The 20483-nt window shown below is 49.8% G+C and overlaps 1 protein-coding gene across 4 annotated transcripts in view; it reads left to right on the plus strand.

The window, feature by feature from the left end:
* The first annotated feature begins 708 nt into the window (after nt 1–708).
* Nucleotides 709–20483, plus strand: part of BRPF3 (bromodomain and PHD finger containing 3) — a 34828-nt gene continuing 15053 nt past the window's right edge. Inside the window, exons 1-8 of one of the 4 annotated variants that reach the window (XM_043449819.1) lie at nt 709–938; nt 4246–5701; nt 9036–9192; nt 11542–11673; nt 13431–13559; nt 13852–14164; nt 14880–15182; nt 17076–17585. In XM_043449819.1, coding sequence (XP_043305754.1) covers nt 4251–5701; nt 9036–9192; nt 11542–11673; nt 13431–13559; nt 13852–14164; nt 14880–15182; nt 17076–17585 — 2995 coding nt within the window. In that variant the 5' untranslated portion in view covers nt 709–938; nt 4246–4250. Of the gene's footprint in view, nt 939–1057; nt 1285–4224; nt 5702–9035; nt 9193–11541; nt 11674–13430; nt 13560–13851; nt 14165–14879; nt 15183–17075; nt 17586–20483 lie in introns of those variants that run through there. The other 3 variants (XM_043449818.1, XM_043449820.1, XM_043449821.1) reach the window with 3 other exon arrangements.

Raw genomic sequence — 20483 nt, forward strand, 5'->3', positions numbered from 1 at the left:
ACTGGGGGAAGGTATGGACATCGATAGACCTTTGTCCTCTGAACTGGAACACGGGGGTGGGGGGTGGGGGTGGGGACGACTTTCTAGAAGTAGTTCAGGCACCTGCACCACACACACAAAAAAAACCTGCAGACCGATTTTGTCTTCAGTGATTGCTCTTGGATTAGAGACCCTCTAGCTCGGGGAGAGGGGCTGTCGCTCCAAACCTTAGCCTCCTCCCCCGCAGGGCTGGGGGAAGGGGATGACCAACCACTCTAAGACGAGTTAGGGACTTGTGTCTTTCTCAGTTGGATCCGAACGTCCTCCAGCTCTCTGGTCGGGCTCGCCCCAAAGGAGGCGAGCCGGGCCGGGGTGAACCGGGGCTGCGGCGAGCGCAGATCCCGCCTTTGCTCGGCGCCCCTGCCGCGTCCGCACCGCCACCGTGAGGCCGAGCAGGGGACCGTGCCCTGTGGCGGCAGCGGCTCCGCGCTCCGCTCCGCACCGCCCCGGCCGTCGCCGCGCCGGGTACGGGCGGGGGGATTTTTTTTTCCTCCCCCCCCGTTTCCCCTCTCTTTCGCGCTCTCGATCCCGTTCAGCGGGAGAGCCCGCGGAGCCATAGAGGGAGCGAGGGAAGGGGTGGAGGTGGCGGGGGGAGGGGGGGAGGCCGGAGGGGCGGATCCTGCCTGGGGGCTGATCCCTCCCTCCCCTCGGCCGGGCTCCGTGGCGGCAGCGGCGGCGGCGGCGGCGGCTCCATTCCCCCTCCTCCCCCGGGAGTGGCGGCGGCGGCGGCGGCGGCCGGGCCGGGGCCCCAGCGCGGGCCGGGAGGGGGCACGGCGGTGGCCGCGGAGGCCAGCGCGGGAGGAGGCCGCGCTCCGCTCCCCGGACCGCGCCAACCTACTAGACGGCTGGCCCGCCCGCGCCCAGGGGTCCCGAACGGTAGGGCCGGGCCGGCGGCTGAGGTAACGGGGGCGGCAGCGGGGTCGGACGGAGCGGGGGCGAGGGCAGCAGGGCCTACAGAGACCAGGGATTGAGCGGGGTGGGGGAGGGAAGCGAGGGGCTTCCCGACAGGGACGAGGGCGGCGCGAAAGCTCTCTCCTGGAGCCAGGGTGGCGGCGGGGAAGGAGAAGGCGAGTGAGGGGGGGAGCTGAAAAGCGAGGACCCCCTCCCGCAGCCGCCATCTTGTTTTCCCCCCGGTCCTGGAAGCCAAGCCGCCGAGCCCCGCCCCCGCCACACTCTCCAATTGGTCAGACCAGAGGAGATTTCCACCCCCTGAACGTCCCTTGGCCCCCCAGTTCCTCTTGACGGGTAGGTGAGGCGGCCAATGGGCTCTCGCCTCTGCGCCCCGCTCGTTCGCAGGCGCTAGCTTTCTCTGTCTGAGGGTCGGACTCCGCGTCAGTCTGTCTGTGGCGCGCTCGCCCCCTCCCCTCTGGTGAGGAGATGTTATTTTCCCTCCTTTCTCCTCTGAAGGATCAAGATTCTTCTGGAAGAGGTGCCCCTTTAAAGGGGCAGGGAGCCTTGGCTGGGGTTCTCCCTTGTCTCATGAGTATTTCGTGTGGGGTGTAGGGGCAACAGTCTAGTTGCAGAAGCTCGTTCTTCGAGGACCTGTGTGGGGTGGGAGAGGTGGGGCTCAGGGGGTGCCAGGGAGACCTCTGAGGGTGTTGGGAGGTATTTGAAGCTGTATATGTGGGAAGGGCTGTGTGGGATGAGAAACTCCCGCCAAAAAACTAGACTGTAAGCTCCTTGCGGGCGAAACTCCTTTTCCTCAGCCGCAGCCCTTCCGCCTCTGGAGTTTGCCCCCCAGCGTCTTGGGTAGGACAACAGAAGTCTCTGTAGATATTGCCGCCTGGCTGAGAGAGACCCGAGCTACGAGTTGCCCAGGAGGTAGCGAATAGCGGGTAGGGAGGGGGTATATACCGTGGCTTTGACAAAGGAAGGGCTTCATCTGCTCTCTGGGCCATTTCGAGTTAGTACTGAGGTAGATTTTTACTCTGCAGGGGTCTCCACGCCCTCGAAGGAGGGGGGAGGGTAATAAAGCAGGTCCGTTAGCCTGGGCTGCCCCCCAGGGGAGTTGGCGTTTGTAAGGCATGGAGTGGCCAAGGGTCCCTGGAACCTGCACAGAATTGCTGTGATGATTCTCTTTCCTTTGGGTCCAAATACGGTTTGTGCTTGCCTGGCACTGTGCCTCAGTAAAGTTGCTTTTTGTTTGTTTTTGTTTCAGTCACACTTTGGGATTGAAAGGCATTTTGAGTAAGAATGGTAACAGTACTTTTTGACAAGTAGCAACCCTTGAGAGATTTGTTTTATTGATTTCATTTTACTGATTAAGTAGAGAGGCACAGAACGATTCAGTGACTTTCTTGGGGGTCACACTGGGCCAAGATTAGAATCTGGACTGCCTCAGAGCCTCTTTTTGTACCAGACCATGGCATCTCTGTGGTGTACTTACATCCTAGTGAGAGGAGTTGAGCAAATCAAAAGATCTGGGTTTGAATTGTAGCTTTATCGTTTACTAGCATTGCATGGAATGATACCTTTTTGGGATTCTGTTTCTTCATCTGTAAAATGGGGATGAGGATATATATCTGTTCTACCTTCCAAAATAGTTGTGAACAGTATTAAAAGCAAAAGGGCTTTGTAGAAAAGTGTGTTACATTGTCATCACCATTTCCACTTTATAAAGATGGTAGATCTTGCATCCAAAGTGACAGATTCTGTTTTGTCTCCTTAAAATCATTTCCTTGTTCATAGCCTTCCGAGTCTCTGCTTATACCTCAGAGCATCATATCCTCAAAGGTCTTTTCTAGCACTGATGGCCTCGGTAATTGTGACCACAGCTCCTTCTGAGCTTGTCATAATTCTCTCCATCCCAGAAAACAATGTGAGAAGAATTTACAGCTTTCTCCTTGTTGCACAGAGGTAGATGAAGTATTTTGGGAGAGAGGGACTTTGAGGTAACAGATACATTGAGAGTTTACATCAGATATTACCTTCATTATCTTGGCCTTGGGTCCGGTGAGAGTCCCATATAGGCTACTTGAGGCCACTCCCAGAGCTTCCAGGTTTTCTGCTTAGAGATGTACTAGCCAATGCATCATGAATGCTGCCTTTTGCAGAGAATACCCTGCACATTGTAGTTTGAAGTGCTTAGACCACATGTAGTAGACATTTCAGGTGCCTTCACCCCCTTCACCCCTGAGTGTGATAAGGGGATAGGGTTTCTGATCATGGTAAGATCAATTGGGAAAGGGCACTAGACCTATGATTTTTGATCCCTCATGGGGCCACTGTTCATGGCTTTACACTGTTCATGAGTAGAGCTTATAAGTGGATGCTATTCTTGTTTACTCCTTTCCTAAGAACCACCACCCCCTGTTTTCGTAGTTGGCTGTCCCACAGCCTTATGTACATTATTAGAACGTTAGCTCTCTCCCCATGTTTCACTGTAGTGATCTGTACTTTTCTGTCCCTTCAATCAGACAGAGCTCCTCAAGGGTAGGGATCACGTGTGTTTGGTTTCTCGTTTCATTCAGCTAACACTTGTTGGAGATACAACAGGGAACAAGACAAGCAAAAATCCTTCCCCTCATGGACCTTACATTCTAGTGCTGTGCTGTGCTAAGTCACTTCAGTTGTGTTTGGCTAAGTCACTTCAGTTGTGTCTGGCTCTTTGAGACCCTAAGGACTGTACCCCGCCAGGCTCCTCTGCCCACAGGCTTCTCCAGGCAAGAATACTGGAGTGGGTTGCCATGTCCTTCTCTAGGGGTCCCAGCCCAAGGATCGAACCTGCATCTCTTACATCTTACATCTCCTGCATTGACAGGCAGGTTCTTTACCACTAGTTCCACCTGGAAAGCCCACATTCTAGTGGAAGGAAGAAAATATACATGATAGATAGGTAAATTACATAGCACAGCAAAAATTGGTGAGTGTAAGTAACAGTGAAAAACAAAGCAGGGTGAAAGATGACTGATGGGGGAAAGGGATTTGCAGTTTTGGGTAGAATGGTCAGAGAGGGAGGGACTCACTGAGAAGCACTGTTTATGGAAAGACTTGGAAGAAGTGAAGGAGCAAGCCATTGTAAATGATGCCTGAGGGGTAGGGTGTTCAGGCTGAGGAAATAGCCAGTTTGCTCAGTGGCCACCTGCTCAGAAGGAATGGTAAATGAGTGCATAGATGCCTAACCATCCAGCATGCATGGATCCAGCATCCATCCTAACCATCAGTCTCCTGGCCTTCTCTCCTTAGGTGTGTCTCATTGGTTCCCAGGTACCATGAGGAAGCCTCGCAGGAAGTCGCGGCCGAATGCCGAGGGCCGGCGCTCCCCATCCCCCTATAGTCTGAAGTGCTCACCCACTCGGGAGACCCTGACGTATGCCCAGGCCCAGCGGATTGTGGAGGTGGACATCGATGGACGCCTGCATCGTATTAGCATCTATGATCCACTCAAGATCATCACAGAGGATGAGTTGACTGCCCAGGATATCACCGAATGCAATAGTAACAAGGAAAACAGTGAGCAGCCTCAGTTCCCTGGCAAGTCCAAAAAACCCTCATCCAAGGGCAAAAAGAAGGAGTCCTGCTCCAAGCATGCATCTGGCTCTTCCTTCCACCTCCCGCAACCCAGCTTCCGCATGGTGGACTCAGGCAGTCAGCCAGAAGCACCCCCGCTGCCTGCTGCTTACTACCGCTACATTGAAAAGTCACCTGAAGATCTGGATGCAGAAGTCGAGTATGACATGGATGAAGAGGACCTCGCCTGGCTGGACTTGGTAAATGAGAAGCGGCGAGTAGATGGGTACAGTTTGGTGTCAGCAGACACCTTTGAGCTGCTGGTGGACCGGCTTGAGAAGGAGTCATACCTGGAAAGTCGCAGTAGTGGGGCCCAACAGTCACTCATTGATGAAGATGCTTTCTGCTGTGTGTGCCTGGATGACGAGTGCCACAACAGCAACGTCATTCTCTTCTGTGACATCTGCAACCTGGCTGTACACCAGGAGTGCTATGGCGTCCCCTACATCCCTGAGGGCCAGTGGCTATGCCGCTGCTGCCTACAGTCTCCCTCCCGGCCTGTGGATTGCGTCCTCTGCCCCAACAAGGGTGGCGCCTTCAAACAGACCAGTGATGGGCACTGGGCCCATGTGGTGTGTGCCATCTGGATCCCTGAAGTCTGCTTTGCTAACACCGTGTTCCTGGAGCCCATTGAGGGCATCGACAACATCCCACCTGCCCGCTGGAAACTAACCTGCTATATCTGCAAGCAGAAGGGGCTGGGTGCAGCCATCCAGTGCCATAAGGTGAACTGCTACACGGCCTTCCATGTGACGTGTGCACAGCGCGCTGGGCTCTTCATGAAGATTGAGCCTATGCGTGAGACCAGCCTCAATGGCACCATCTTCACAGTGCGCAAGACCGCCTACTGTGAGGCCCACTCACCGCCAGGTGCTGGTACTGCTAAGAGGAAGGGTGACTCTCCTGGAAGCCTCAGTGAGGCAGGGGACGAGGAAGGGCTGAAGGAGGCTTGTGAGGAGGAGGAAGAGAAGGAAGAGATAGAAGAGGAGGAGGAAGGTGAAGGGCAGGGTGGGGTAGGTGGCCCCCTCAAGGGAGTGTCCAAGAAGAACAAGATGACTTTGAAGCAAAGGATCAAAAAGGAGCCAGAGGAAGTGGGTCGAGACACGACCTCCACTGTCCCCATGGTCACTGTCCCACGGATACCCTCTTACAGGTGAGCTTACCCAGAAGGTCTCCCTGGGGATGCATGGTTTCTTCTTGGGCTGGTGTTGGCCCTGAGCCAGACCTCCTTACCTAATGTTGGTGAATTCCTGTTCTCTTTTGTGCTCTCAAATTTAGACTTCTCCTTTGGACCCTGGGCTCGCCCAGTCTGGTTTGTGGTTTTGATTGTGCCCTTCAAAGCAATGTATTTCCTTTGGTTCAAGGTGAGACACACACTTAAGTTCTTAGAAACCCAGGCGACAGGATGTCTAAGGTAATATTTCAGCTGGGCACCAGTGGCATTTTCGATAGGAGGTGACTCATTATTAGGACCATCCCATGCGTTTCTTGATGTTTAGAGTCCTTGGTCTGTGTGAGTGCCATTCGCATCCCCTCCCTAATTGCCTCATCTTTGTGACAACCTCAGATGCTCCCCACATATGTTCCTGGTAACCTTATGGGGATTGAACTACTTCCAATTGAGAACCTCTGTTTCAAAGGGTCAGTATGGGTATTTGTTGTCCAGAAAGCTCCATCCTGGGAATGATGGGAACTTTGTGTAAGAGGGTTGTTGTGTGGGGAAGATATGTTGTGTCTCCTCCTAAGAAACCTTTAGATATAGAGGAAAGATCAGTTCTGCAGTATAACTAAGAAACTTTGGCTCCCACCAAGCCTGTTTTAAATCATCAGAGAGGTATCTGGAGCTGTTGGAGGGATGGGAGCTTGGCAGAGAAGCAAGAGACAGGGAAGACTTTTCACTGGAGGCTCATCTCATTATTCATGTTCGTTAAAAAGACTACAGTGTTAGAGCAGGAAGGAGTCTTGGAGATTATTCATCTAACATAGTCCTTGCACCTTCTCCCACACCCCCAGATGAAGAAACTGCGGCCACAGGAGGTAAAGTTGTTCACTCCTTTATTCATTCAACAAGATGTTTATTGAGCACTTACTATATGCCAAGTCCTGTTCTAAGGGCTGGAAGGAACCAAGGGAAAGTGACAGATCCTGGACCACAAGCTGGGGCTCATGACACCTTTAGGTTCTGTTCCTGTTGTCTGTCTGTCTCTCTTTGTGTAAGGGACAGGGAGAAAGGAGTACTGGTGGGCAGTGGAGAGTGAGTTGTTTGCAGAAAGCAGGCAGCCAGACTTGTCCATCTGGAAAGAAGACAAGAGAAGAAGACAGAAGACCCAGAGGGAGAGGCTCTTGTGAGCCATGACTGGGGTTAGATTTAGTCAACAGAAAATGGACCTTCTAGTCACAGAGCTGTTCTAGGCTCCCCACTTCTGTTAGGTGAGTGGGTCCATGCTTAGTCCCCTGGTGGTTATGCCCTGGGACTAGACTTTTTGGTTGTCAGGTGTGCTCTTGTAGGTGGTTTCTTGCAGGGTCCAGCACTACACGCTGATTAAGAACCAGAGAGACCTGCATTTGAATCTTGAGCTTCTGTCACTACCAGTATGATCTTTGGCAAGTCACTTAACTTCTTTCAGCCTTAGTGTATTTATTTGTAAATGAGCCTACTACCTCAAAGGGTAATTGGGAGAAATCGGTAAGATAGTATAAGTAAAGCACTCAGCACAGTGCCTGGCAAATAGTAAGCGCTCAATAAATGGTGGCTGCTGCTGCTACTGCTATTTTATTATTATTCTTTTTCCCGCCTGCTATTGGGACCCTCCATGGCCAAGAGGTTGTAGAGGGTGGGGGCTGCCTGCATCTGGGCAGGTGTGCTTGGCATGGGTGTTGGTGGGGGAGCTGTTCTTTGGGGAAAGACCTAGGCCTTGATTTTGTCAGCTTGGCTTTGGGGCAGGGATGTCTGACCATGGAAAGGCGCAAGGCCTAGGTGAGCAATGTCCAGCCCAACATGAATATACTTTTTAGGTTCCACCTTGTTTAGCCATAGTTATCTTCCTTTCAGTGGAAGTGTGCAAGTGAGAGGAAGAGAAGCAGAGGAAAAGCCAGAGGAGCACTGAGTCCTTGCTTAATCAGTTTGGGAACACAATATGGTATAGCAGAGAGATCATGGGTTCAAATCCTGCCCAACTTCATCATCTTATTAGCTGCGTTAGTGGCTTCAACAACATATTTAGCCTCTGTTCTTGAGAACATTTCCATCATTTGAAACATGGGAATAATGTGACCCACCTTGCAGTCTGAGCGTTATTGTAGAGATTATGAACTTTAATTAATGCCTTTCCTACTGATTCCCACCGCGCCCCCCCCCCACCCCCTATGTGTTATTGGCTTAAATCCTGACCTCCAGACTTATCTTTGGGGGTAGTTGAGCCAGCTAAATTTTAAAATTTTACTTTTATACAACTTTTAAAGATTACTTTTTACTTACAATTATTACAAAATATTGACTATATTCCCTGTGTTGTACAATATATCCTTGAGCCTATCTTATACCTGATATTTTGTACCTCCCACTCCCCTGTCCCTGTATTGCCCCCCCCCCCCCCATACACACACTGGGAACCACTAGTTCGTTCTCTTGGAGTCTGCTGCTTTTATGTTCACTAGTTTGTTATATTTTTTATTTTTATTTATATTTTTTGGCCATGCCAAGCAGCTTGCAGTATCTTAGTTCCCTGACCAGGGATTGAACCTAGGCCCTTGCAGTAAAAGCACTGAGTCCTAACCCCTGGACCGCCAGGGAATTCTCTCATATTCTCATAGGTTTTAGATTACACATATGAGTGATATTGTATACTATTTAATTTTCTTTGTGGAGCCAGCTAAATTTTCAGATTCTCCATTCTCTTAAGTCTTTAGATTCTTTTTTTTTTTTTCCAATTTAGTTCAAAATTAGGCATTTTTAGGCTGCTAAGTTTTAATGAAGAACCAGAGGTCAGACAACTCCAAAGGGTTGCATTTGGGTTCAAGGGCAGTAGCCTGCTATATTCCTACTAATTTTCCTTCCAGCTTGGCTATGGACTACTCCCTGGTCTGATGGGACCCTTAGCCACAGAGGGGCAGGAAATAGTGACTACATTGCCCACAGCTTACTCAAGTTCCTGTTCTCTTTTGCTGCCTTTATCAAGAAAAGAGTGAGGGTGTTGGGACACACACCTATGTCTTAGGAGTCCAGGACTAAAGGGTCTGGGTTCCTGGGGGAGGGTTCTTTTGGAACCTGCAAGGCAGGAGGTGGAAAATCAAGTGAAATATCTTATGCTGAATCTGAGCTGCTTAACTTTGCCGTCCTTTTCAAGCCTTTCTCTGAGGTGAGGCATTTGGCCACTTTATTCTCTTCCTCTACCAAGTTCTGAAATGAACCACTGGGCCTTGATAGGAGGCTGTAATCCAGGCTGCCCACTGACCCTGTCTTTCACTTCCCTGTGCCTCTACCCAAGGTTGAACAAGATCTGTAGTGGTCTCTCCTTTCAGAGGAAAACCCAGTTCATGCAGCGGCTTCACAACTACTGGCTGTTGAAGCGGCAGGCACGGAATGGTGTCCCCCTCATCCGGCGCCTGCACTCCCACTTGCAGTCTCAGAGGAATGCTGAGCAGGTAGGTGAAGTGGTGATTTGAGGGCAGTGGAGGGAGGTGGAGAGTGATGAAGGAGAAATGGTGGGGCAATGCTTCCTGAGCCCTCTGTGGAGCCTTTGCCTGTAGCCTTCACCCCTCTAGGTGGTCCACCCCAGGAGTGACCTCCAGCATTGTAGCGCTCCTTCTAGATGAGAGGCTTGGCTTGGAGCAAATTCTAGGGGAGAGTGGAGAGCAGGCCCAACTTTCCCTGTACATGGGGAAACCCCTTTAGATACTGCAGAAAGGAAGAAGTGGGCTGAGTGTGAGTCAGGTGACCATGATATATGACTTAGGAAAAGGCATACTTTCCTTAAGACACTATACTGCCATCTGCCAAAAAAATGTTCCATAAGAAATACACAAATTAACCATCTAAGTTGTAACACACAGCCTGCCCAGTTGGGTGGCCTTGTAGACATTAGCAGCTGGAGTCGCTGCATGTTCAGTGTTTTCCAACATGGTGGAGGCACCCTGAGAGATTTTTTAAAAGCATATTTGGTTCTCTCTCTCTCTTCACTTGTTTCATTACTTCTGCCTTAAAATATTCCTACACCTTTATCCAGAGACAAAGCAAACCTTCCCATGACTCTGATGCCCTCTGTTCTGTCTGATTTCACTTTTGCCTTTTGTAACTGAAGTCCTGAAAGGGAAGTGTATATTTGCTCTCTCCTTGAAATGGTCTGCTTGCTCCCCTGTAGCTTCTTCGAGAACAATAGTGACACCCTTCCAGCCCAGCAAGTCTTCCCTCATATTCTCTCACCTTATAGACTGTTGGACGACATTTGACACCACAGTCACTTTGTCCTAAAGCTTCTTTGTGACACCATTTCCCACCTCCTCTACCCCACTGAATGCACCCTCTGCTGATCCCAGTTCTTACTCCTTAGTGGTAATATTCCCAGGGGCCCTGCTGTCTGCCCGTTGGCTTGGAGAGCTTGTCCACTGTTGTAGTTGTTAATAACTGTGGCTGTAGCTCCAGGTTTCTTCTCTTGTCCCCTCTCTTTTTTTTGGCCCTCAGTCTCTCTGGGGCAGAGGAAGTATAGATGTTCATGCATATATTGTTTCCTGTATGTCAGATATTGGAAACGATTCAGTATCTTCCTTCGTCTCCATAAATGTATTTCTGTTGTTGATATGGAAGCTTCTTCCTCCTGACCTCAGACATTGTCCACCTTGGAGTTAGTGTTGGCTCTTCCCTCCATTAGGAGCTACAGTTAATCATCCCCCAGTCTGTTTCAGGGGGTTAATCAGTGTGTGGCCCTTTATCTCCGTTCTACAACTACTCTGCTCACCTATGCCCCCTTAATTTCAACAGTAGCTTTCTAGGTGGTCTCTAGCCTCTAATTCTTTCTTTGCTCTACCACTGGTACTGCCTTATTCACTTAACTATTTTCCATCCTGTCATTTCTTTTTTTCCAGAATATATCCCCCCAGCCCCCAACCCCGCCCTGCTTCAGGCAGGCTACAGCTAAGGTTTTTTGCCTGGCATTTGAAACTTCTTGCCAGTTGGATTCTGGGTCTTCCTTGGCTTGTGTGGTTCTCCAGTTCCTCTGCTCTGGCTGACCCATTTTCCTCTACAAGCAAAGAATCACTGATTGTGCCTTCATACTTGCACTGTGGTCCCTTCAGTTCCAAAAGAGGCCTTTCTTACTGCTTTGTTCATCCATGTCCATCGCTGCATGTGAAATCCTAGTAAGCTTGTTCATGCCAGGAATTCCTGACCTGAGCCCCACCCATTGAGATCTTCTCTATTTTATATCTTCTCAGCATTTTATATTCAGTTTATCAGATCAGTTTTTGTTGGCTTTATGCTGCTGTGCCCTTGTGTATCAAACCCTGGGCCTCACCTACATTGTAGTTTTTCTAGGCAAGAATCACATGTTTGATGATGGTGGTAGTGCTGGTATTTTAAAGTATGTTGAAGTCAGTAAGTACAAGCTTATGGTAAAAACTTGGCTTTGTTTTCTAGCCAAGTTGAGGCTCTAGGGTGAAATTCTTTCCACCCTGAGGTGTCTATTAGTTTGCTTCTGAAATTCTTTCCAGTCCTGAGGATGCACAGCTGCTCTCTGGTGTCCCTGGGGGTAGGAAGGGGTAGTCCCATCTCTCCCCAGCAGTGGTGGTTGTGCTGTAGTGAAGAGACAATGTCATAGGACTGGGGAACCACAGGAGGAAGGCATGTGATGGAAGGGGGTGAAAAGGCTTTCTAGAACCGAGGGTCCAGGAAGGGCATGGGGCTTTTACCTGCAGAGTGCCTGTGAGGCTGGCTACAGAGAGGACTTTGAGCAGGAGGAACGCCCACAGCTCCTCATTCTTTTCCCTACCCTCCTGCAGCGGGAGCAGGACGAGAAGACAAGTGCTGTAAAGGAAGAGCTGAAATATTGGCAGAAGCTCCGGCACGATTTGGAGCGGGCACGGCTGCTAATCGAACTGATTCGGAAAAGAGAAAAGCTCAAGCGGGAGCAGGTGAGGAGGAGCTCCCAGAGCTCTTGTTCAAGATCTTTTTGTCCCCCGATCAGTGTCAGCTTTCTCGCCTTCCTGCCCAGCACTATGGGCTCCAAGCCCTGCCTACTAGGCATTGGGTGTGGTGCTGCTGATGCCTTCAAACTTGGGGAGCTTTTAGCTTCTGGTGGCCTCAAGCATAAGCTTACTATTATATGTCTGAGCCCACCCCTGGAGTTTCTCACTTAGGAAATCTCAGGAGGAGCCTGGCCTTGAATATTTTGGAGAGCTTCTCAGGCCATTCCGATGGTTATCTCTTTTGACCTGGGAGCCTGAGGGTTCTCATTTGACCCTTAAACACTTACAGTCTTTTTTTTTTTTCTTTTAATATCTCAAGTTTCCTTGACTATAAAAGGAGGGTATTAATAGAACCTACCTCATAAGGTTGTGCAGATTAGATGACTTAGTGTATATACAGAGCTTAGAACAGTGCCTGGCATACAGTAGGACTATAGAAGTATCAGCTGCTAGCATCATTATTGATACTCTTCGCTTCCCTAGAGTGTCTGTTGCAGCACCCTGCATATGACAGTGAGCAAAAACTATTAATTGAATGGATGACGAGCCAAAAGTGTTCTTTCTGGTCCAGGAATAGCAGCTGTTACTTCCATGCTCCGGAGGCCCAAGTTAAAGATGTTTTTTCTCTCTTTCTCCAAACTCTGCTTCACCGTTCAGCCCCAGCACAAACCCTTCTCTTGTGGGCTGAATAGCTTGAATTTCCACCTCTGAGACTGGGCAGCTTTTGCTATATGTAAGCATGGGTGGGCATGGAGGATATCTCAGGACCTTGTCCTTATAGTCACACTGTCTCTGCCATCCCAGGCCTAGTCCTCCAGTTGAACGTCTCTTCCCATTTCTGGTCCAGAGAAATGTAAGGGGAAAGGAAGTAGACAGGGGATGCAGGCAGGCCTGTTTGAATGTAGTCAAGAGGCAAGAACATCTCATAGTCTAGTGTGTGGCTTCCCAACCTTTTCACATCAGGGCACACGTGGAAAATAACGTTTGTATAGCACACTGGTGCAAATTGTCTGGCTGCTTGCTGCCTGAGGGGGTGATCTTTGCTAGGCCAACCTAAATGTCCCAAGGGCCAATTTGGTGGGAATTGTGGCCCAAGGCACATTTTATATCATCAATGTGCCCCTTGGGCTAAGTCAGACTTCGGTTTAAATCCCATCCCTGTTCTTTTCTAGCCAGGTGACCTTGGGTTAGTAACTCCGTGTTGTATTCCTTTCAAACCTTAGATTCCATATTTGTAAAACGTAGATAGTAACAGTTTCTCCTTCAAGGTTGTTGTAATGATTAACTGAAGTAATAGAAGTAGAAAGGCAGTGTGCATAGTAGTCAAAAGCGCACACTGTGAATCCCAGCTCTGTCCCTTATTAGCTGTGTGAGCTCAGGCCAGTCAGTCTCAGTTTCCCGGGCCGCAGTTTCCTCTTTGTAAAACACCTCATTTGTACCTATATTGAATGTTGTTTGGACTATAAAAGTATTAACTTTTGGTAAGTAAGTTTTGGTACGGCGCTGAATACATAAGAAAGGTTCACAAAATGGTAGCTGTTGGTATCATTGTTTCTAAGCTACGTACAGTGATAACTCAAGTCCTGATTAGCTTACTGTCTTGTGAAAATTTTCATCATGACTGATGAAAATCAAGTTATCAAGAAAAAGTTCTGTGCCTCTTTGTGGGGGGATGTCCTGATTTCTCCCCACCTTTCCCACAGATCAAGATTCAGCAAGCTGCCATGGAGCTGGAGCTGATGCCATTCAACGTTCTGCTGAGGACAACACTGGACTTGCTGCAGGAGAAGGATCCCGCACACATCTTCGCCGAGCCCGTCAACCTGAGTGAGGCAAGTTCCCCACTACTTTCTGAGCAATGAGCCCCACCTGAAATGGAAATAGGGTCTGAGTAGGCCAGGAAAGGATTGGGGCACAGGGTGTACAAAACCTGGGGGTGTCTGGCAAGGCTAGTAGACTGGCTCATGGTGATAGCTCATCAGGGCAGGGTGGTCCAGGGCCCGTCGGCTGTGAATGAGTCTGGCATGGCCAAGCCAGAAAACGGGGAGGCAAGAGTGCCGGTGAAGGGTGCGCCTGTTTGGCTAGTAAATGGTTGTTGTAATTGTACAGGTTTTATATGTTTAGGTTCCAGATTACCTGGAATTCATATCCAAGCCAATGGATTTTTCTACTATGAGGCGGAAGCTGGAGTCCCACCTGTACCACACCTTGGAGGAGTTTGAGGAGGACTTTAACCTTATAGTTACCAACTGCATGAAGTATAATGCTAAAGACACAATTTTCCACCGAGCAGCTGTCCGCCTGCGGGACCTGGGAGGGGCCATCCTGCGGCACGCCCGGCGGCAGGCAGAGAACATCGGCTATGACCCTGAGACGGGCACCCACCTGCCCGAGTCACCCAAATCGGAGGACTTTTACCGCTTCTCCTGGGAAGACGGTGAGAGGCTGGGATGGATGGGGAGGAGAGGGGCCAGGAGAGGTACAGGTATAAAATCTTGGAGAGCTGGGGATTAGGATGGTCCTGGGGGCTACCGGGTAGACTATAGGAGCAAAACTGGAGGTAGGCACAGGCTGAGGTCCATGTGCTTGTGGCTAGAATCGTTCCAGGAGTTAAAGTTTTATTCACCAAGCCCTTCTTGAATGCTAGGATGGGAATCAGGTACTAGCTATCTGTTTAAAAACTAAGGTTTCACAAGGGGTCTTTCTCTCCTGGACTCCCACTGTGTGGCATTGGAGCCTGGGCAGCGGGAGTGCAGTGTGGTGTTTGGCTTTCTCAGAAGAGTGCAGGTGGAGGATCAGAAAAATGGAATTGCCTCTGGAATCCCCAGTCTGCCTGCCCCTGCTCTCTGCTTCTTGATGGCAGCAGCCAAACAGTCACTCGGGTTAGGGGATGGCCAGGTTGCCTTGTTCCTGCTCCACAAGCCTGTAACCGTGACTGAACTGCTTCCTGCACATTTCCCAGATTCTGACCTCATACCTGTGGCCGCTTTCCTGGCAGCAGTGTGGCGGGGCCAAGGCCCCACAGTGACGCTGCTGGAATCCACTGACCCAGGCATTCCAGGAGAATATTTTGCATCTGAAGGAATCCCCGTCCCCTTGCCCTGGCCTGGGCAGGTCCTTCAGCCCCTTCTGTCCTCCTTTCTCCCTGGCAGTGGACAACATCCTCATCCCAGAGAACCGGGCCCACTTGTCTCCAGAAGTGCAGCTGAAGGAACTGCTGGAGAAATTGGACCTGGTGAGCGCTATGCGGTCCAGTGGGGCCCGGACCCGCCGAGTCCGCCTGCTGCGCCGGGAGATCAATGCTCTTCGGCAGAAGCTGGCGCAGCCGCCACCACCACAGCCACCGTCACTGAACAAGACTGTGTCCAGTGGGGAGCTGCCAGCAGGGCCCCGGGGGGATGTGGCTGTGCTGGAGCAGGCCCCGCAGGAGGAGCCAGAAGACAATGGGGACAGAGGTGAGAGACAGTCATAGGCAGGCAAGGGGCTGCGGCCCGGGAAAGGGAGGGTTAAGCTGAAATCCCACAGTGGGAGCATCCTTCCTTAATTCTGACCCTAGTGGGCAAGCAAAAGCCCTGGGAAGGGTCACACTTTCCTGCACACCCAGAGGTGGTGTTCAAATACTTAATAATCCATTGAGACCAAAATCCATCAGTCACAGTAGATGTTAGCTGTTGTCCTGGAGGGGGCTCCTGAGGGCCACTGATTTGGATTTTCAACTGCTGGATTGTGAGCAGATTCAGGGAGTTTGAGATACTGAGGTCCAGCGGCTGTTTACTAACAGTAAGAAGTATTTTGGTATTTTGCACCTGGTATGGCCGTATTGTACATACTAGTTAAATATTAGCCCAACTTACCCATCATGTAGAGAGGCTCTTGGAGCAGGTTAGGTTATGGTATAGTAGGAGAATAGAAAAGAAGAACCTTAAAGATGGTCTGAGCTCATGGCTTTGACTCCAGCTGGCCAAATCTACAGGCCCGTCCCAAGAAGGAAGCCCCCATATTACAAAAGACGGTTGGGAAAGTGATTCTCAGAGACCCAGGTGCCTTACCCGAGTTGCTGTCCATCCTCTCCACTTCACTGGGGAGCAGAATTGTCAACTCAGGAGGGCCTGTCATCCATACAGTCCAGAAAGTTGGAAGTTATCTTCAGAGGCAAAGGGGCCAAATTGCAGGGAATGGCCCATTCTGTGTTAGGTTGCCGGAGAGTGGGGATGTGGCTGAGGTCAGATTCAGCCCTTAGAGGGCTTCATGTCCCTTGTGACTTTTCCCAGCTCCCTGTGTGGCAGTCAGCATCCCGTTTGTATCCATCCCCACTTCGGGGCTGAGGCAGTGCAGAGTCACACCCAGTGGACCAGTTGCAACAGCTTCTAGAGATTTCAAAAATTTCTAGTCTTCATGTTCCAGAAACTCAGATTAGGGAAATTTGAGCTCTCTTAAAAGTCTCAATTTTTAAAAGTTTCAAGGTGGAGGTTGAACAGACATGTTTGGGAGCCACTGATTTAAATTCTTTGCTCTCATTTTTCCTATCTGTAAGCTTATTCTATCTGCTTGTCCTGCTTGCTTCACTTACATGATATGAAACAAAATACATTGACAGATGGGAAAATACCTGGGTCTAGACCGTTGTAGACCCTTAATTTGTGAGGTTGAGACTTATCTAATTATTGATTAATCAGAGGGCTTTGGGCTTTCTTGGGTGTAGGGGTTTGTAACCCTATCTTCATCAGACTCACCTGGTAAATGCTTTTTTTTTTTTTTTTAAAAAAAAAGAATTCCATCTTTAGCGATTTGGTTTCAGTTTGTCTGAGGTGGGACCTCACCATTGGAATTTTTAAGAAACTTTCTAAGTGACTCTTAATACATAGCCAGGGTTGAGAGCTACTAGTGTAGACAAAATTTACTGCTGCTTCTGTTTAGTTGATAAGTCATGTCCATCTCTTGCGACCCCATGGACTGTAACCCACTAGGCTCCTCTGTTCATGAAATTTTCCAGGCAAGAATACTGGAGTGGGTTGCCATTTCCTTCTCTTTTTTTTTTTTTAAGACAATACGCATTTTATTTATTATCGATCACTTCATCCATTTCCTTCTCTGAGGGATCTTCCCAACCCAGGGATTGGACCCATGTCTTCTACTTGGCAGACAAATTCTTTACCACTGAGCCACCTGGGAAGCTCATAGACACAATTTAGTCCTACCTTTTCTTCACCTCAAATCTGAGACCTGGGATGCATCTCAAGTGTTCTAACAGCCTATGCTTTTGGTTGTTAGTTGTCAGTGTCATTATCCGACTTGTAGGGGCAGACTTTTTCTAAAATGTTCAAGCAGGTTCTCTTTTTCTCTAACAGATGACTCCAAAATGCCTCCCCCACCAACCCTGGAACCCACTGGACCTGCACCTTCCTTGTCTGAGCAAGAATCCCCTCCAGATCCCCCCACTCTGAAACCCATCAATGATAGCAAACCTCCAAGCCGATTCCTCAAGCCCAGAAAAGTGGAAGAAGATGAGCTTTTGGAAAAATCACCTCTGCAGCTAGGGAGTGAGCCCTTGCAACGCTTACTCAGTGACAATGGCATCAACAGAGTGTCCCTTATGGCCCCCGACACATCCCCCACTGGCACCCCACTCAGTGGCGTGGGCCGCCGCACATCAGTCCTTTTCAAGAAGGCCAGGAACGGGGTTAAGCTCCAGAGGAGCCCAGACAGGGCCCTGGAGAATGGTGAGGACAACAGCACAGTGGACTCTCCCGTGTCTCCCGCCAGCATCGAGGACGAACGACACTCCCGGAAGCGGCCGAGGAGCAGGAGCTGTAGTCAAAGCGAAGGGGAGAGGTCCCCCCAGCAGGAGGAAGAGACAGGTGACCTCACCTGAGACTTCTCTCACTCCTCATATGCTTTCCTGCTTTGCTTGGCAACCAGCACCTCCCCCAGTCAGCTATATCTGTAGTCGCCCCTGTGGATGCCAGTAGTAGCATTGAGGCTGGCTCCACAGCTCACAGTTGGGCCTGGCACATGAGCAGTGGCCTGGGGAACCGGGCTTTGAGAAGTGTTTTGAGAGGGCCAGATTGTGTCTGGGGCTCTCTTTGGCCCTTAGGGGAATACAAAGCTGTATGTGATAAAATGGTTCCTACCTTCATTTTAGTTCATTCATTTATCAGATATTTATATCAGGCATTATTGTAGGCACTGCCGTGTGTGGAGGGGGAGTCATTAAGTAAAACAAATAGGTCCCTTGTAGAGGAGTTAGACTGAAAGCAAGTAAGTAAATTGTATCTCATATTAAAAACAGTGGAGAAAAGTCCAGCAGGGAAGGGGGATAGGGGGTGCTGAGGTGGTATTATAGAGGGTGGCCAGGGAAGGTTTTCTGAGGAGGTGACATTTGAGTAATAAGGAGCCAGAGGTGTGAGCTTTTTGGGTATCTGGGAAAAGGATGTTCCAAAAAAAACAGACTAGCAAGTGCACAGGCCCTGTGTGTGGAAACATGCTTGCATGTGTGAGAGACAAGAACCTGTGGCCACAGCAAAATGAGCCAAGGGATCATGGGAGATAGTATTCAGGGCTTGTCACCAAGGAGTCCTCACTGCATGTCCAGCACAGGCTGCTCACTGGCAGGAATAAGTCAGACTCAGGAGCAGCACTGAAAGAGTTCATGGCCCAGTGGGGAGGCTGGATGGTGTCCTGAGGTGCAGAGATGCCCCAGTGCTGGACAGTGTGTGGTTATGTGTCAGGTGACGGCACTGCTAGAGGTGTTCAGAGAATGAGAGCTGAGAGGGTTGGGAAGGTTTCATGAGGGGACAGTGCCTGAGCTGGCCCTGAGGATGAGGACAGAGTAAAAAGCAAAGAGCTCAGGCTGTGGTATGTGGAACCAAGGACAGAGTTCCTGTGAGGAACAGTTTGGAGAGGGGCTTCCCGGAGCATCAGGAACCAACACACTGGGCGAGGTGGGCCTGAACGTGCCGGATCTCCGTTACCAGACAGAGCAGTAGTTTAGTCCTGGTGGGATATGGAAGCCCAGCTCACTTGGCAGGAAGGGGCCTGCCCTGGGTTTTGCTTCTCATGTCCTGTTATGTGGGTGGGTTTGGACTGTGTGGTTAACACATGCTTTTCTCTGTTTTGCTTGCTTCCTGCCTAACACTTTGTTTTGAGTAATACCTTCCCTTCCCATCTGGCCCAAGCTTGCCTGTATTAGGGCAGTAGGATGGTATGTAGAGTCAGGAACTTGAGCCTGAAGTAGGGTGTGTGTGTGTGTGTGTGTAACTTGAGGCTGAAGTAGCCTGTGTGTGTGAAGTAGGCTGTGTATATGTGTGTAACTTGAGCCTGAAGTAGGCTGTGTGTGTGTGTGTGTGTGTGTTGGGAACTTGAGCCTGAAGTAGGCTGTGTGTGTGTGGTATGTGTGTGTAACTTGAGCCTGAAGTAGGCTGTGTGTGTGTGTGTGTGTTGGGAACTTGAGACTGAAGTAGGCTGTGTGTGTGTGGTATGTGTGTGTAACTTGAGCCTGAAGTAGGCTGTGTGTGTGTGGTATGTGTGTGTAACTTGAGCCTGAAGTAGGCTGTGTGTGTGTGGTATGTGTGTGTAGAACTTGAGCCTGAAGTAGGCTGTGTGTGTGTGGTATGTGTGTGTAGAACTTGAGCCTGAAGTAGGCTGTGTGTGTGCAGTAAGTCGCTTCAGTCGTCGTGTCCCACCAGGCTCCTCTCTCCATGTGATTTTCCAGGCAAGAATACTGGAGTGGGTTGCTTTGCCCTCCTCCAGGAGATCTTCCAACCCAGGGATCGAACTGGCGTCTTTTATGTCTCCTGCATTGGCAGGCAGTTTCTTTACCACTATGCCACCTGGGAAGCCCCGAAGTTAATTAGGCAGACTTGAGTTCAAATCCCATCTTCTTGCCAGCTGCGTATCCTGGGGCATATCAGTTAACCTCTCTGATTCTATTCCTTATTTCTGACATGAGGCTAGTGATACTTCTTTGCAGGGCTTTAAGGATTGGAAGCAGCCTATATAAAGCACTTGGTACATAGCGGTAGATGGTAGCTGTTATTGTTGTCATCTGTTGAGCTATATCAGGCACAGCCAAACGGCACGGTGCACTAAAAATGAAAGATCCTGCCGTAGGGAAGTAGATCTGGATGTCAGGCTCATGCAGCCTGAGAGGGCCCACTGCTTGGGGCTGAAGATAGTGGGCTGCTTCTCCTCCACTATCTCAGCTACTTGGTGAGAATGTTTTTGCACAGCCTTAGTGGAGTCTCACAAAAGCAGGTGTTGATCCTTTACAAATGAGGCACAGCTGGCTTTCGTGATTTAAATTGAGGTGGTAATGTTCGAGGCAGAGCCAGGTTAGGGCACGGATGTGTTGGCTCAGACACCTGCTCTCACAGGTGTAACTTGCTTCAGTTTTTCTGGCTGAGGTATATGTGACTCCGAGCTCTTGAGCACTTGGCTCAGCTATCAGACTTGTAGGATTCTGGATTGTGGTTGAGAATTGGATAGATAGATAGAGAGTTGAAGATTTCAGAGCAGATGAAAGTTATGTCCCTGGGATGATCAGTCTTCATTTGCCTCTGAAGGGCTTCCTGCTGTAAATAGACCTTCCCTTATTCATACCTAATAGCATCCTCTATAAGTAAAAAAGTATTACCTTCACTTTAGGAAAGGAGAAGTCAAGGCTTAAATAGGAAAAGGGACCCATATTTCAGAGCCCAGTGTAGAACCCAGGGAATCTGACTCCCCATCCTGAGAAGGTCTCATCTCTCTGGATCTGC

Source organism: Cervus canadensis, chromosome 28 (genome assembly GCF_019320065.1).
Source record: "Cervus canadensis isolate Bull #8, Minnesota chromosome 28, ASM1932006v1, whole genome shotgun sequence".
Classification (NCBI taxonomy): Eukaryota; Metazoa; Chordata; class Mammalia; order Artiodactyla; family Cervidae; genus Cervus; species Cervus canadensis.